Below are 17,725 nucleotides of genomic sequence, written 5' to 3'. Positions count from 1 at the left end.
CCCCATGACCTTTCCCCTTTTCTCCTCTTCCCTTCCCCCATTTTCTCTCCTCTCTTCTACTGATCTTCCTTTCACATCTTTATTTATTTATTTTAACTGGTTGATAGTACACTTTCTATTAAGACTTTTTGAAGTATTGAAATATAAGTTAAGTACCTCATATTTAAAATGCTTGGGACCACAGGAAGAAAGAGAGAAGGGAATTGAGGGGGAGGGAAGAGGGATGGGAAAACGGAGGAATGGTGGAAATGAAACTGACCAAACTATCCTCTGTACATATATGAATATACCACAGGGAATTTCACCTTCAGAATATCCATAATTCACTGACTTAAAAAAAACTGTAAATAAATAGAAGAAAGTAGAGGAAAGGGAAGAGGGTGAGGAAGGAAGGGAGGAAATGGGAAGAATTGGGACCAGAAGTGTTTCAAGTTTGGGGTTTTGTAACAGCTACATATACATGATGAAATATCGTGGTGATATTTCAAGTCTAAATTCAAAATTCATTTTATGTTTCATATATACCTTATACACATAACCTGAAGGTAATTTTGTATGTTTTTAGCATGACTGCATTTTGACTGTCACCCACCAGATGAGGTAAAATTTCATGTTGATGCACAGAAAGTTTCAGGTTTTGGCTGAGCATGGTGGGGCTTGCTCCCCTGTAGTCACAGTGACTTGGGAGGAGGATGGTAAATTTGAGGCCAGCCTCAGCAATTTAGTGAGACCATGTGTCAGAATGAAAAGGGCTAGGGATATATCTCCATGATAGAGCACCCTGGATTCAATCCCCTGTACCAAAAAAGAAGAAGAAGAAGTTCAGATTGTGGAGCATTTCAGATTTTCCAATACAGGATACTTACCCTATACTGTGAGTGTGTGTGTGTGTGTGTGTGTGTGTGTGTGTGTGTGTGGTGTGTGTGTGGTGTGTTTTGCTGGGGATTAAACCCAGGGCCTTACCTAGGCTAGGCAGGTACTCTCCCACTGAGCTATACCCTCAGCCTGTATTCTTAACAGGTGAAAGAATCAGATAACAAGTGATAGGGGACAAAAAGGGAAATTTTTCATAGTGTATACTTTTTTCCTTTATCAGTTTTGAGCCATGTGATTCTATTACCTAGTTTAATTTTTTTTCCAAGAAAAAGTTGAAAGCTATAGTTTTTTCTTGTCCCCACCCCCTGCCTTGTTTTTTGTTCCCAGGAATTGAACCCAGGGGCATTAACCACGGAGCCACATTCCCCAGACCTTTGAATTTTTTATTTTGAGGCAGGGTCTCACTAAATTAAATAGGGTCTCTCTAAATTGCTGAGGCTGGCCTTGAACTTGTGATCCTCCCACCTCAGCCTTTAGGAGTTGCTGGGATTATAGGCATTTGCCACTGTATCTTACTAAAAACCTGTATAGTTTTTTGACTTCATCTTGAGCCTGGGCCACAGATTTTTTGGGGGAGGGGGTACTAGGGATTGAACTCAGGGGCACTTAACCACTGTGCAACATCCCCAGCCATATTTTGTATTTTATTTGGAGACAAGGTCTTACTGAGTTGCTTAGTGCCTCACTTTTGCTGAGTCTGGCTATGGGTGATCCTCCTGTCTCAGCCTCCCAAGCTGCTGGGATTATAGGCGTAGGCCACCACACCCAGCTACAGATTTAAATCACTAATATAGATATATTTCTGGGTTTTTTTAATATTTATTTTTTAGTTTTAGGTGAACACAGTGTCTTTATTTTTTATTTTTATGTGGTGTTGAGGATCGAACCCAGAGCCCCACGCATGCCAGGCAAGCAAGCACACTACTGCTTGAGCCACATCCCCATCCCTGACATTTCTGGTTTTTATACCTGGATGTTAACATTATCCTATGCATCTCCAGTGATTGAAGCTATGAATTTCCGTTTGATTTTCATCTGTTTTTGAATTGTTTGTATTACTTGCCGAAGTAGGTGAAATAAGTTATAGATGAAAAATGATAAGTTCACTCTCTAATCATTTTTATTGCTACTTATATTTAAATTTTACATGTCTTTTATATAAGTAGAAACTGACCTTGAGATTAGATCTCATAAAATGTCATTTATAATTTGTTTTTTAAATGTAGATTCTGTCACATGATGAAGGCATATACCATTAAGAAACAACCTCTGCATCAATTTGTACGAAGACCACTCTTCCCATTACCTGCAGCCTTATGTAACACAGGTAAAATTTCAGTCTTTTAGAATAAATCGTATTTCAGAAGCTAATGGAACTGTACTAGGATTTGTGGGTCATAAAAGACAAGAATTTATAAATTTTCTATCCAGAGGCTTATAAAAAGAGTGTTTTATTTTTCCTATCATAACACACCACTGAGCTGTACCCTCTGCTTTATTACTGTGGTTGACAGTCTTACTGATATTATATACTTTAATTTTTTTAGTATGGGAAATAGGTGTGAAGATAGGATTTTAAAATAATTTGAAATATGTTAGGAAAGCTTGGGGGAGAGAAAGAAATTGTGTGTTTGTTTTTTGTTTTTGTTTTGTGTGTGTGTGTGTGTGTGTGTGTGTGTGGTGTATAAATGTGGATCTGTGTGATTATGAAGCTGTAGTATATGACTTCAGCCTATTCCCCTTTCCATCACTATCTTGAACACCCTCATATGATTATATTCTAGAGTGTGACTGACTCTGATTCAAGGATATTACTTGAATCAGGGTAGGAGCTTACCCCTCTATAGACTGGAGCAAGAAGAGGAGTGCTTTCCTGTCTCCTTGAATTATCACATAGTTTAGATGTAAATAATGAGCAACTCAACAGATCAAATCACCTTAACCAACTGAGTCCCAAATTTTCAATTTTGCAGATATTTCAATGAAGTTGACACAGGTACATTAAAAGAGATTGAAAATAATACTCTAGAACTTATATAGTTTTATTAATAATATATAGTAATTATATTCTTATAGTTGTAATTATTTTAAAGTTTTTAAGGGTATTCCACATCTGAGATGATGGAACAAATGGTTTAATTGGACTTAAGTTTTGTAGGACTGAATTACTTGGTCATGTAGACTTCTCTGAAATAGGAAACCCACTGATTTTAGTCATTGATGTTGATTTCAAGTAACACTCTATTTGGCAGGAGATTATGCCTACTTAGGTACCTATTTAGTACCAAGCATAAGAGGAAAAATATTTTATATCAGTCTCTATCCTGTTGTAACTTGCATGTGAGTAATTTTTTAAATATCTAATTAAACCAAATTTAGACTATAATTGGAATGATTTTATTAAATAGCTACTCAAATTAGTCTTTTGGAATAACTTGTCCATTGTCAAAAGGTAAAAGTTCTGTGGTGATATCATAATTTTTATAATTTTTACTTGAGATTATGTGTGTGTGTGTGTGTGTGTGTGTGTGTGTGTATATATATATACACACACGCAGTATGCTCTTAAATGACTTTTTCTCTACATTTATAATTTTTACCTTCAAGTATTTCTAAAATTTTCCTTTCTGTTGGTATAGTTTTATTCAAGTGGATTGAGTAGGATAAATCCAGATTTAATTCTTCAAATATTGGTAGAGTGCCTAATATATGCAGAGATTTGGGTGACCAATAAATTATTAAGACTGCAAGAAATGGTTGGTTCAGAACCAGGGTTAAAAGAACCTTGCTGTCCTTTATTTAACAGAAAGTGGTGACAACCATTCTTTAATGTTGCATTTGAAAAATCATCCTTTGATAACAGGTTTTTAAGAGGAATGTCTTGGTTGCTGGTATAAATATTTCAAATTAAGTATTTAAACATTGAAGTTCAATTTTTTTATTTTTCTTTTTTTGGGATTTGCCTGGTTGCCATGTCAGCAGTTGATGTCTAATTAGTACAATGACTTAAGAAAAATGTGTGAGAATTTAGTTTGAAAATCTATTCCACATAGAAAGTGGTTCAACATCAGTTAGCTGGAACTGTATAGTGAGGTACAAAAATAACTCTTGGCTATCAAACTAGAATCTTCTCCCTAATAGTTAAAAAAGCACTTCTGGGCTTGGGATGTAGCTCAGTGGTATAGCACTTTCCTAGCATGTGATACCAACCATATGTTTTGCCAAATTTAATCTCTCTCCTATTTAAAATAAAACTGTTGCTTTTCAAAATTTTATTATATCTTAAAATATATGGTATGAAGATTATTACAGAATAGGAAGACTGATCTAAAATGTATTTTCCTATCATTCTTGGCACTGGTAGACAAGGATTGACAGTATGCACACTGGTTAAGAGAGTCAGTGCTAGGATATTGTCCAACCTTGAATCCTGACCCTATTACTTATGACCTAAGTGGCCTTGAGCTTAAATTTTCTCATTTATAGAATAAGATAGGCCTGAAGATATAGCTCAGTGGTAGAGGTCTTGACTACCACGTGTGAGGCTGGGTTCAATCCCCAGTGCTACAAAAAGAGAGAGAGAGAGAGAGAGAGAGAGAGAGAGACAGACAGACAGACAGACAGACAATAAGAATAGAGTCGGGGCTAGGGTGGTAGCTGAGTGATAGAGTGCGTGCTTAGCATGTGTGAGGCACTGGGTCTCAGCACCACATATAAATAAATAAAATAAAGGTCCATTGATTACTAAAAAAAATAAAAGAAGAGTGCCTCCTTGAGAAGATGTAAGGATTAAGGGATGTAATAAATGTAAAGTGCTTAGCGCCATGCCCAGCTTATGATTTGTCCTAAATGAATTTTAGTTGTGAGTATATACCATTATCAGCCTGTTTCAATATGCTGCTTTAAGGTGGAAAACTTTTTTTTTTTGCTCAGGTTTATTTCATAAAAAGTCATCAGGATTTGCTAAGTAGTTTTTAAAGTATCAAGATCTCAATGCTATTCTTTTTTCCTACAAGGTAGGAAATTAAAGATAGTGTTCTCTCTCTATTGCTTTAATGAATTTAATCTGAATCTAATCATAGTCCTAGAAAAAGTATATAAGAAATGAACCTATAAAGATATTTTTAAGTGTTTGGGTTGTGGCTTGCCTACCATGTGCAAGGCTCTGGGTTCAATCCTCAGCACCACATAAAAAAAAATAAATAACATAAAGGTATTGTGTCCTACTACAACTAAAAAATAAAATATATAAAAAATAAACAAATAAAATAAATGAATCCTGTCCATCTACAACTACAAAAATTTTAAAAAAGATATTTTTAAATATTTTAGAAAGTAATTCACATATTTTATTATTTATTATTATTTATTTGTTATATATATATTTTTGAATTTTATACTCTGACTAGCTGTACCATCAAGCAAGTTATTTAATTTCTCAAGTCTCATTTTCTTCATTTACAAAATGGCAGTGTCAGTACCTTCTTTATCAAGTTGTAAAAGATATTCACACATTTTTAAGCACTTGAACCTGTATCTGCAATATAATAAGCAAACAAATATTTGTTTTTAAAATAAATTGCTAACTTGATTGTCTTTGAAAAAATGGTGGTACTTCGGAAAGAAGAGAATGTAGCATTTTACTGTATTAATACTATAGTTGGGCTGGGATTGTGGCTCAGCGGTAGAGTGCTCCCCTAGCATGGGTGGGACCCGGGTTTGATCCTCAGCACCACATTAAAAAAAAAAAAAAAAAAAAAGAAAAGAAAGGCATTGTTTTGTGTCCATCTACACCTAAAAAATAAATATTTTTTAAAAATATTATAGTTATTATAACCTGTGATCTGGGGAACTGGGAGTATAGCTCTGAAGTAGAGTGCTTGCCTAGCATGAGGTCCTGGGATCAATCTGCAGCACTGCAAAAATTTTAAAAATAAATAACCTGTGATTAGGACTATGATAGCTATTGATACCAAATCACAAAATAGATTATGACTCCTGAATTATGTTATGGCTTTCTATTTAAGTATAGGTTATTGGAATCTGGAGAATAACATAACTATTTAAATAATCAAAGTATTAAATATAAAGTTCTATGTAATTATTGTACCTTGCATTTCTTGTATTTATAGATTCTTATTTTTTCAACTGGGAAATAAAGCTTTGTAGGTTTTTATTTTTCCAGTTTTTCTTCTGCTTCTCTGAAAATGAGCACTTAACTTGTAACTACTGCTTTTTCTAGAATAATGTTCCTTTCTTCTTTTTCTTTTTCAGTAAGATACATGTTTATTCAAACCCAAGATACCCCAAACCCCAACAGCTTAAAGTTTATACCAGGAAAACCAGTTCTTGAGACAAGGACCATGGATTTTCCCACAGCAGCTACAGCATTTCGTTCTCCTCTGGCTAGGTATGTTACTGTTTTCATTTGCTTTTACCAAGCAACATAAATAGCTGACTTTGGGTTTAGACAGACTTATGTAACATTGCATTTTTATGTGCTCTGCATTTTTCAATGCAGAGAATACTTTGTTTTCTTTTCAGGTAAGAGATGAAGAAAAGTAAGAGTTGATATTAGAAAACTTTCTCCTGAAGCGTGATATATTTGAACGTGATATATTTGATATATTTTATGCTATAGCTCTGTAGCATCAATAATTGAAAATTCATATTTTTATATAAGAAAAAATACCCCCTAATTGATAATTATGGTAAATTTCAATTCCAAATCTTTAAAACTGATTTTTTTCTTTTTCTTTTTTGTTTTTTTGAGACTAAATATTGAAACCAAGGGTGATTCTCCACTGAGCCACATCCTCAGTCCTTTGATAATTTTTTTTAAATTTTGAGGCAGGGTCTTTCTAAGTTGCTTAGAGCCTCGATAAGTTGCTGAAACCGGCTTTGAACCTGTGATACTCCTGCTTCAACCTCCCAAGTCACTGCACCTCTGTGCCAAGCTCTAAAACTCTGATTTTTAAGAATCATGAAAACTTGCTTATTTTATTCATAAAACTTGCGAATTTCTACATGTTACAAGATGAAGTAGTTCTAAAATGATTCACTAGAAATTATAAATGATTGTAGTTACCAGATATGACATGATTTTTTAAAGTAGTCAGTGGGGATTATTTTAAAATTCATAAAAAGAACATGTTTAAATATGTTGTCAGAGTAATAACACAAATGACAAAATTGTTGGAATGATCCTCTTTTGAACTGATAGCTAGATAAATTAGTTATAATAAGAAATATTAGAAAAAAAAAAAGAAAGAAATATTAGGGGCTGGGGATGTGGCTCAAGCGGTAGCGCGCTTGCCTGGCATGGGTGCGGCCCGGGTTCGATCCTCAGCACCACATACAAACAAAGATGTTGTGTCTGCCGAAAACTAAAATGTATATAAAATATTAAAAAAAGAAATATTAGAGTGGGCTGGGGTTGTGGCTGAATGGTACAGCGCTTACCTGGCATGTGTGAGACCCTGGATCAATCCTCAGCACCACATATAAATAAATAAAAGATCCAATGACAGCTAAAAAAAATTAATTTTTTTAAAAAAATAGTAGAGTCAGTTATTAACAGTTGGAAATATTTTCCTTGGTGCTGGATGTTGAACCCAGGGCCTTTGTGCGTACTAAGCACACCTCACTAAGGTACAACCCACCGCAGGTAAAATCTTTGATAACTTAATTCTGACACTGATTGCCAAGAATATTTGGAAAGTAAAGCTTTATAATCATTTTATATGTTTAATTTAGCCAGTTAGAGATAAAGCTCAGAAATAGTTTTTTAAATTTCCAGTTAATAAATATTTACTTTCCTTTGACTCAAGCATACCACTTCTCAGAATATACCATTAGAACATGTAATTTTCACTTTTTCTTTTTTTGATATAAGGCACAGTTAGAAATATTTTACATTGTGAAGCAGTACATACACCTGTATGTGTCTGTTGTGTGTATGTGTGTGTGATGGAATTTTTTATGGGATAATTTTTACTTTTTAAATTTTATAATAGGTAATATATTTTTATATTTCCTTTTAAAATTTTATTTTATCTATTTATTTTGTGGTACTGGGGATTGAATCTAGGAATGCTCTACCACCAACCTACATCCCCAGCCCTTTTTCCTTTTATTTCCCCCTAATTTTTTGAGACAAGGTAGCCTCGGCTATCTTGAAACTTGCATTTTTCCTACCTCAGCATCTTGAGTTGTTGGGGTTCCAAATATATACCTTTGTACCCAGAATATTTGTTTTATTTTATTATATAAAACAACAAAATCCCGATCACTACATAATTGATTTCACGTTCGCTGCTGGGTTTGAAAAACGCTACCTTAGAGAACATTCATACTTGTACACAAGGTATGTGTAGCCTTGTTGGTAATGGTGATAATTTGGAAACAGTCTAAATATTCATCATTAGGAAAAACTAGGTAAACTTTTTCTATAGTCTGTACATATTAAAAAGGATGAAGGGGTGCTGGGGTTGTGGCTCAGAGGTAGAGTGCTTGCCTAACGTGGGTGAGGCACTGCATTCAATCCTCAGCACCATATAAAAATAAAATAAAATAAAGATATTGTGGGCTTGGGTTGTGGCTCAGTGGTAGAGTGCTTGCCTAGCATGCATGAGGCACTGGGTTTGATCCTCAGCACCACATAAATGTAAAAAATAAAGATATTGTGTCCACCTAAAACTTAAGAATAAACAAAAAATAAATAAATAAATAAAGATATTGTGTCCACTTATAATAAAAAATAAATTTAAAAAAGGAGGAGAAAGATCCATATTTATTTTCACAAAAAGACCCCTAAGATATAAATATTATTAAGGGAAGAAAGCATGTTGTAGAACATGAGTATAGTGGAATAATGTACATGTATATAAATGTATATTAAAATTAAAATAAAAAACCCACAAAATAACAAATGCATTGACAGAAAGGTTAGGAAAAATGCATACCCAAAATGATAATGGAATTTGGGAGATGTGGTTGAGGGGCATTTTAACTTTATATGTATTGTTTGAAATGTTTATATCGAGAATGAATTCTGCATATTGCTGAGACACCCGCTCCCAAGTCTTTCTTCTCAAGGTCACCTTGTCTGTACTCCACTCAGCTCTTCCTCTCTGTGATCACAGTCTATCCGTAGACAAGGTCACATGATAACTTAGAAGGTTTTCATTTACCAGGCTGTGATTACCCTTGAGCCTGCCCTCCAAGATCACCTTTTAATTGCATTTTCGATATTTCTAAAATTCTTCACTTACTCATGATTGATTTCTTGATCCTGCTCTATTATTTTGCTAGCTGATTTCTCAAAGGTCAATTTTATTTTCCTTCTCTTCAAATTAGGACCTGTACCCAGTGACTACAACAGCCAACAAGAGAATAAAGAGTACAAAACAGGGTCTTGTGATCACCAGCCCAGGAGTCTTGAATAGTCTTTAAAAAAAAGAAGAAGAAAGAATTCACATATTTTGTATTTAAAAAATGCAAAGATGGGGCTGGGATTGTGGCTCAGTAGTAGAGCGCTCACCTAGTACGGATGGGACCTGAGTTTGATCCTCAGCACCACATAAAAATAAAGGCATTGTGTTGTGTCCATCTACATCTAAAAAAAAATAATATTAAAAAAATGCACAGGTCTAAAGGTATAGGTCAATGGAAGAGCACTTGCCTAGCTTGTGCAAGGGCCACAAAAAAGAAAATAGCCTGTTTCCTGGATTCACAGAAAATAAAATAAAGACGTTGTATGTCCACCAAAAACTGAAAAATAAATATTAAAAAAAAAAACTTTCTCTCTCTCTCTCTCTCTCTCTCTCTCAAAAAAAAAAAAAAAAAAAAACAAACTAATCTTGTGTTCTCTGTTGTTTCGGTAGGAAATGTTTTTGCTGACTGCTAGAATGTAAGCTTTTGAGGACAGGCCAGTTTGTCTTGCTCATCATTATCTCCATAGTGCTGCATACATGTCATTTAGAGGTGTCCAAATATTTGCTGAATGAGTGAGTAGACTGATTCAAACAGTAGTATATCTTACTTCTGGAAGGCTTTTAAAGCCATTCTCATTTTTGTATATATCAGTAGTTCATTCCTCTTTATTGTCAGGTACTACTACATTATATGGATAAACCACAGTCCTTGTTATTCATTCACCAGTTGTTAATGGACATTTTCAGATTTTTTGGAAGAGAGGCTATTATAAATGAAGGTGCTATAGAGATTCACATACAAGTCTTAGTGGAGCATATGTTTTTATTTTTCTTGGATAAAAGGTGTGAAATTGTTGGATTGTAGGATAGAAAATGAAACAAAATTGGACATGAGTTGATAATTATTGAAACTGGTGAAAAGTACATGGAGGTTCTTTTACTTTTCTCTACTTTTGAATATGTTTAACTTTTTTCCTAATTGATTATTATCTCCCTTTCTCTCTTTTCTGTATTTACAGGCAATTATTTAGAATTGAAGGAGTAAAAAGTGTCTTCTTTGGACCAGATTTCATTACTGTCACAAAGGTATATAAAATAAGATTTATGTAGGGTTATTTTAAATACGATTTGAAGTACTTTTAGTCTTTTCTGAGCTGATTCCCCTCTCCATAATTTCCATTCTTAATGTGTTTTACACATCCTATTATTAAAAATCTATTGCTGTATGTATAAATGTGGCTGTATAACCAATGTGATCCTGCAATCTATACTCGTGGAAAAATAAGAATTCATACCGCATTTGAATCAAATTATGATATGTCAAGATCATTGTATTATCTTGAGCAACATTTAAAAAAAAATCTCAAATGAGCTCGGTGCAGTGGCACATGGCTGTAATCTCAGTGCTGGAGAGGCTGAGGGAGGCAGATCACAAATTCAAAGCCAGGCTCAGCAACTTAGCAAGGTTCTGAGGAACTTAATGAGACCCTGTCTCAAAAATAAAAATTAGTTCTGGGATGTAACTCAGTTGTTAGAGTGCTTGCCTTGCATGCACAAGACCCTGGGTTCAATCCCCAGCAACTCTCTCTCTCTCTCTCTCTCTCTCTCTCTCACACACACACACACACACACACACACACACACACACAAATAATAATAATAAATAAATATTTTAAAAGAGCTAGGGATGTGATTTAGTAGTTAAGCACTCCTGGATTCAAGTCCTAGAATTTCCCACCCCCCGCCTCCCCAAAAAATTTCAAATGAAGTTTACATCTTACATTTCTCAATTATTTAAAAGAATTTTCAGATTGAAGTTAAATATAGTCTAGGTCTAATTATAATCCAGATGTCCAATTTTTCAAAAGAAAACTTGAGCCTTGACAGGTTAAATGCAGTGTCCAAGATTATATAGCTGCCTTATAGCAGGACTCAGCCTTGGCAAGATAGAATTTAGGCTTCCAGGTATTATTTTTACTAATTCTTACCTTAAATTAGTAGAGTCATAAGAGAAGCAAATAAATGGATTTTAAAAAATAAAAAATTTGCTCATACAAATTACACAAGTACATATTTTGTAAAAAACAAATAAATTGTACATGCATATGTTAGATGCCAGGATATAAATGTCACTTTGAAAGGTGATATATATTCATTCGTTCTGTTGATATATGAAACAAGTTACATATATGTGTGCATATGTACAATTCCACCATCCTTCAATAATACTTCAGAGTTTCATAGAACAATAGACTGTATAATTGTAGCACTTAATTAACCTCTAGATATCACAAAATTAAGCCAAATTTGCTACCCATTTCTAACTCATGCTAGAAAGGGCTATTCCATTAGTATGTCTACTAGGTTAATAGGAAATTAAATATTGAAATTTGAGCAATATGTCCTTTTAAATCTGATAATTGATATTTGTATACTGCACTGAATCACTTAACCTGATAGTATGTCAAAATTAAAAATATTTGCTAAATTCTCCTTAAGCAATTTGAAAAGATTACTCTGGGGTTTTTGTTTGTTTTCTTTGTACTCAGTATTGAATACAAATATTTTACCACTGAGCCACATCCCCAGTCTATTTTTATTTTTTATTTTGAGACAGGTCTCACTAAGTTGTTGAGAATCTCACTAAGTTGCTAAAGCTTGTCTTGAACTCCTCCTTTCTCAGCCTTCCGAGTCTCTGGGATTACAGAGTTGCACCACCAAGGACCTGGCTCTACTCTTGAGTTCTTGATGTGCCTTGAATGTGAACATACTGAGTCCACTATTCTCTTGTAGCTATTTGTGTATTAGGAGAAATATGATTTTCCTCCTTGGGAGCAATCCTAGTGGTTATGTGTATTCTTGCAAATATCCAATTGTAAAATGTTTTCATCTATAGTTTAAAATATTCTAAATTCCCAGAAAGCCCTTTCATGACCATCTTCAAGTGACATTCCAGGGGGTTTCATGCACATTAGGCAAGCATTCTGCCACTGAGCTACATTCCCAGGCCCTGATCACTTTTCTTCCGATATTCTCGTCACTGACTGCACATTTACCTGGTATCTGCAGTAATCACCTGTTTTCCTTTCTGATTTGTAATTGATAATTCATAAGTTTCTTTACATATTATTTGCTATTTTTTCTGAATGTATATGTGTATTTGCAGCTTATATGCTACTTTTTTCTTATTCAGATAATTTCAGAATGTTTTTCTTTTTATTACTAATATTTCTCTACTCAGTACAGCCTATTATTTACTGAAGATCTGTGAGAACATTCTCTTCTATTTTCCAAATAATTCATTAAAATATAACCAAGAACTAGTTTATTTTCTCAACCACTGGACATCTCACTGTTTTTTTTTATTTTTTGGTACTGGGTATTGAACTCAGGGGCACTCTGCCACTGAGCCACATCCCTATCCCTATTTTGTATTTTATTTAGAGACAGGGTCTCACTGAGTTGCTGAGCACCTCGATTTTGCTGAGGCTGGCTTTGAAATCGTGATCCTCCTGTCTTAGTCTCCTGAACCGCTGGGATTATAGGTGTAAGCTACCGCACCTGGCCAATTTTATTTTTACCATAGCGGCCAGTGTATTTTACCTTTTGTTTATTGTCTCTAAATTGATTCTTAATCCACAATAAATATAGCCCTTTTATCCTTTTTATCCCATATTGACTTAATTTTTAATAATATTCAAGCATAGATTGTAGCTAACAGCATCCTAAGAGTTTAGACTACATTTAATAGGTTCTCCTTAAGAGCTTTCCTTTAAAAAACTATAACAGACCAGGTGTGGTCCACAAGTCCTCTAATAAATAGCCATGGTTCTACAGTTACATCATTGCATTTCTATAATACTCTTTAAGAACTACATTTAAATTGAAATGTTTGAGTAGTCATAAGATGTTCTGTGTATTTGATGAGCAGATATATCATATTTTCCTTTTAAAGATAGAGAATTCAATCAGTGTTTTAATTCTTTTTGTATCATGAAAAAATACTTTTTAATCATTTTAATCATTATCCCCTATGTAGTACAAGAACACTTAAAATTTTGATATGAATGATCATGGAATATCTTAAAATTGTTTCTTCCGAAAGTCACTTAAGTGAGACTTTAAAGAGGTAGAACTGATATGTATTTTGCAGAAATCAGTGTTGCATATTTTAGGATGTAAATTGGAAAAGATTCTTGAGAGATACAGGGTAGTGTACTGTATTTGTCGTTGCCCTTGGCTGAAAATGTAGCATTTTCCTTTACATGTTTCTAGGAAAATGAAGAATTAGACTGGAATTTACTAAAACCAGATATTTATGCAACAATTATGGACTTCTTTGCATCTGGCTTACCCCTAGTTACTGAGGAAACATCTTCAGGAGAAGCAGGTAACATTACTTATATTGAGTAATTAATATTTATCTGTTTTTAGACTTTCATAATTAGTTCACATTTGCCTTGATTCCGAAGTGATAAGAATACAGATTTTTAAAAAATTTTTAAAGATGTTGATGGATCTTTATTTTATTTATTTATATGTGGTGCTGAGAATTGAACCCAGTACTTCGCACATGCTAGGTAAGCGTTCTACCACTGAGCCACAATCCCAGTCCCAGGAATACAGATTTTTATCATTTAATTTGTTTAGCTCTGCAATCAGTACTACAGGGGACCAAACATTATATGTTTTATTCATCATTTTTAAAAATTTGTGTTTAACTGAATCTATTATACAAAACTATAATTTTCAATTATAAAAATTTTGTACTCGTAGAAAATAGTATAATGGTCACTAATTTATCCTCCATTCAGATTTAACAAATGTTAACTTTTTGTGTGTGTGTAATGCCAAGGAGCAAACAAATATTAACTTTTTGCCATTGTTGCTTGAGATCCATTTTAAAATAAGATATTTATAAAAATACAGTTAATGCCCTTAGACTCCCATCTCTTTTTCCTTCCAGATATGTGTGTATGGTTTGTTTTTATATTTTTACAACACACATAAGTCTGAAGGAAATATATAGTATTGTTGTTAGGTGGTTTTTAATATTTATTTTTTAGTTGTAGTTGGACACAGACCTTTATTTAATATGTAGTGCAGAGGATCAAATTCAAAGCCTTGAACATGCTAGGCAAGCCTCTACTGCTGAGCCACAACCCCAACCCCTATAATATTGGTTTTTGATCTTAAACTATAAGTAACTTATGATTTACTACAACTTGCCTATTTCATAGAATATAATATTTTTTAAATCCATTTCAAAAAGTATCATTCTAGTTTATTCATTTTAAGTGCTGGATAGTATTCCATTATGTGAATAAACCAAAGTTTGTTTGTTCCTTATGTTCAGATGCATTGTTTGTACTAATTTCTGTTACAAATATTTCTGTAGTAGCATCCTTATACAAGTCTTGGAGAGTTTTTTTTAGAGTATGTTCCTAGAAGTGGAATTGCTATTATCATAAATGCTAATTGACATGCACATGTCTTCTTTTTCTTTTCTTTTTTTTTTTTTTTTTGGTGGTGGTGGTGCTGGGGATCAAACCCAGGGCTTCTTACATGCTAGGCAAGTGGTCTACCACTGAACTATGCCCCTGCTCTACATTTGTTTAAAATCAATATGTTAAATATAAAGTATTATTTTTTTTTAAATTATATTTCTTGGGGCTGGGTTTGTGGCTCAGAAGAAGAATGCTCACCTAGCATGTATGAGGCATTGGGTTCGATCCTCAGCACCACATAAAAATATAAAAATAAAGGTCTTGTGTTCACCTACAACTAGAAAATAAATGTTTAAAAACAAATAAATAAATAAAATTATATTTCTTTTATTAATACTGAGTGTGAAGGTTTTCATATGTTTATTAGGCACTAAGTTTCCTTGTCAGTAAGTTTCTTGTACTTTGTCAAGTTTTAAAAATTTGAGTCATGTCTTTTTTTTTTTCCCCTGGTACTCAGGATTGAATCCAGGTGTGCTTTATTACTTAGCTACATCCCCACGCTTTTTATTTTATTTTTTTATTTTGAGGCAATGTCTCACTAAGTTGGTTAGGACCTCATTAGGTTGCTGAGGCTGGCTTCAAGCTTGTGATCCTCCTGCCTCTGCCTCCTGAGCCACTGGGATTACAGGCATGCACCACCATGCCCAGCTAAGTCATGTCTTTTTGATACTGATTAAGCCGAATTTTTAAGGAATTTTGGAGTATTAATTCTTTGTTATGTATATTCATGACATATAACTTCTTCCTAACCGTAGCTGGGATGTAGCTCAATGGTAGAGCTCATACTTACATTTCATCCCCAGCACTGAAAAAAAGAAGACATCATGAACAAAGTGAAGAAGACCTGCCACGTTTTTGGTTTTGTTTTAATTTGCTTGGGGTTGAACCCAGGGCCTCATGCATCCGTGTACTTTACTACTGAGCTGCATTTTGAGCTCCTGGCTGTGTTATTGATGAATACATATACAAAGTGTATATCAACTTGAGAGTGATTTGACTACATATACCAAAATTAAAGTACAAACCTAGGTCTGGGAATTTAGCTCAATGATAGAGGGAGTATAGAGCAATGCATGTCGTATGATCTCATCTGTGTCAATTTACATATGTAAATGTAAATGTGTCCTAGAAGAATTTACACCAAACTAGACAGTGACTGTGAAATGGATGATGATGAATGAAACTTAGGTTTGCTGATGAAAGAGACTTTTAACTTTATTTATATATATATAGTATTTATATTTTGTATTTATTTTAAATAAAGTATTTATATTTTGGGGTATTTAAATATATATATTTAAATACCCAAAGTTAATGTTATTTAGTATTAATTATTATTTATGGAGTTGCCAGGAATCTAATGTTTGTTATAGTATAATATGAATTATCTTCATTTTTGGTTTTTCCACAGGTAACTAAATTTCTCTCACAAAGGTGAAAAACTCATAGAAAGGCACGAATGAAGATTAGTATAACTCTACAAAATAAAGCAAAAACAAAATTGAAACAAAATGAAAAACCAACTTTTTACTCAGATTTATACAATGTCAGAAATTTCTAGGGCTGTGGTTGTGGTAGAGTGGTAGAGTACTTGCCTGGCATTTATGAAGTATTGGGTTTGATCCTCAGCACCATATAAAAATAAAAATAAAGATATTGTGTCCACCTAAAACTGAAAAATAAATTTTAAAAAAAGAAATTTCTAAAAGGCTTTTATATTAAGTGTGACTATATTTTTGAAAATCACTAAATTGAGAAGCTGAAGATGTAACTTATAAAATAGATATGCTTTTTTTGTCTCAAAATTCAGATAATCTATATTCTCTGCTACTTCCAAGAATGATAAAAGTTTTCAAATTTACTGGCACAGAAATCAAGCCCTAACATAATTATTTTTTTTTAAATTTTTTTATTGGTTGTTCAAAACATTACAAAGCTCTTGACATATCATATTTCATACATTTGATTCAAGCGGGTTATGAACTCCCATTTTTGCCCTGTATACAGATTGCAGAATCACATCGGCTACACATCCACGTTTTTACATATTGCCATACTAGTGACTGTTGTATTCTGCTACCTTTCCTATCCTCTACTATCCCCCCTCCCCTCCCCTCCCATCTTCTCTCTCTAACCCATCTACTGTAATTCATTTCTCTCCCTTGTTTTTTATTTTTATTTTTCCCTTTCCCCTCACATCCTCTTATATGTAATTTTGTATAACAATGAGGGTCTCCTTCCATTTCCATGAAATTTCCCTTCTCTCTCCCTTTCCCTTTCACCTCTCATCCCTGTTTAATGTTAATCTTTTTCTCATGCTCTTCCTCCCTGCTCTGTTCTTAGTTGCTTTCCTTATATTAAAGAAGACATTTGGCATTTGTTTTTTAGGGATTGGCTAGCTTCACTTAGCATAATCTGCTCTAATGCCATCCATTTCCCTGCAAATGCCATGATTTTATCATTTTTTTAGTGCTGAGCAATACACCATTGTGTATAAATGCCACATTTTTTTTATCCATTCATTCATCTATTGAAGGGCAAGCCCTAACATAATTAGCAGATCAAGGTATTTCAGTGTACTTGACACTAAACGTTGAGTTGATCAGTATACTTAATTTTTCTTTAGAGAACCAAATGAATGATTCTCTTTTTGTTCAAAATCAACTATGTCACATTACCAAGTTACATGTTTTATGTTTTTAATAATCCATGAATTTAAAATCATGCTGTTTTAATACTTGTATCTGCATGGATACTAAATTTCTACTATTGATTTTTTAAAACTCAATCAATTTGTTTCTAGGTTCTGAAGAAGATGATGAAGTTGTGGCAATGATTAAGGAATTGTTAGACACTAGAATACGGTATGTACTCTTCTCCCACCTGAATTCAAATGCTGCAGAGGCC

General features: G+C 33.6%; 1 protein-coding gene across 4 annotated transcripts in view; it reads left to right on the top strand.

Moving 5' to 3' along the window:
- Window positions 1-17,725, top strand: part of Nfu1 (NFU1 iron-sulfur cluster scaffold) — a 34,387-nt gene that overhangs the window by 2,514 nt on the left and 14,148 nt on the right. For 3 of the 4 annotated variants that reach the window (XM_076832668.2, XM_076832670.2, XM_076832669.2), the window contains exons 2-6: window positions 2,103-2,203; window positions 6,151-6,286; window positions 10,331-10,397; window positions 13,587-13,701; window positions 17,622-17,682. In XM_076832668.2, coding sequence (XP_076688783.1) covers window positions 2,103-2,203; window positions 6,151-6,286; window positions 10,331-10,397; window positions 13,587-13,701; window positions 17,622-17,682 — 480 coding nt within the window. The remainder of the gene's footprint in view (window positions 1-2,102; window positions 2,204-6,150; window positions 6,287-10,330; window positions 10,398-13,586; window positions 13,702-17,621; window positions 17,683-17,725) is intronic. The other variant, XM_076832671.2, reaches the window with a different exon arrangement.

The sequence above is a fragment of the Callospermophilus lateralis genome, chromosome 14 (genome assembly GCF_048772815.1).
Source record: "Callospermophilus lateralis isolate mCalLat2 chromosome 14, mCalLat2.hap1, whole genome shotgun sequence".
NCBI lineage: Eukaryota > Metazoa > Chordata > Mammalia > Rodentia > Sciuridae > Callospermophilus > Callospermophilus lateralis.
This window is presented reverse-complemented; position numbering and strand designations above follow the sequence as displayed.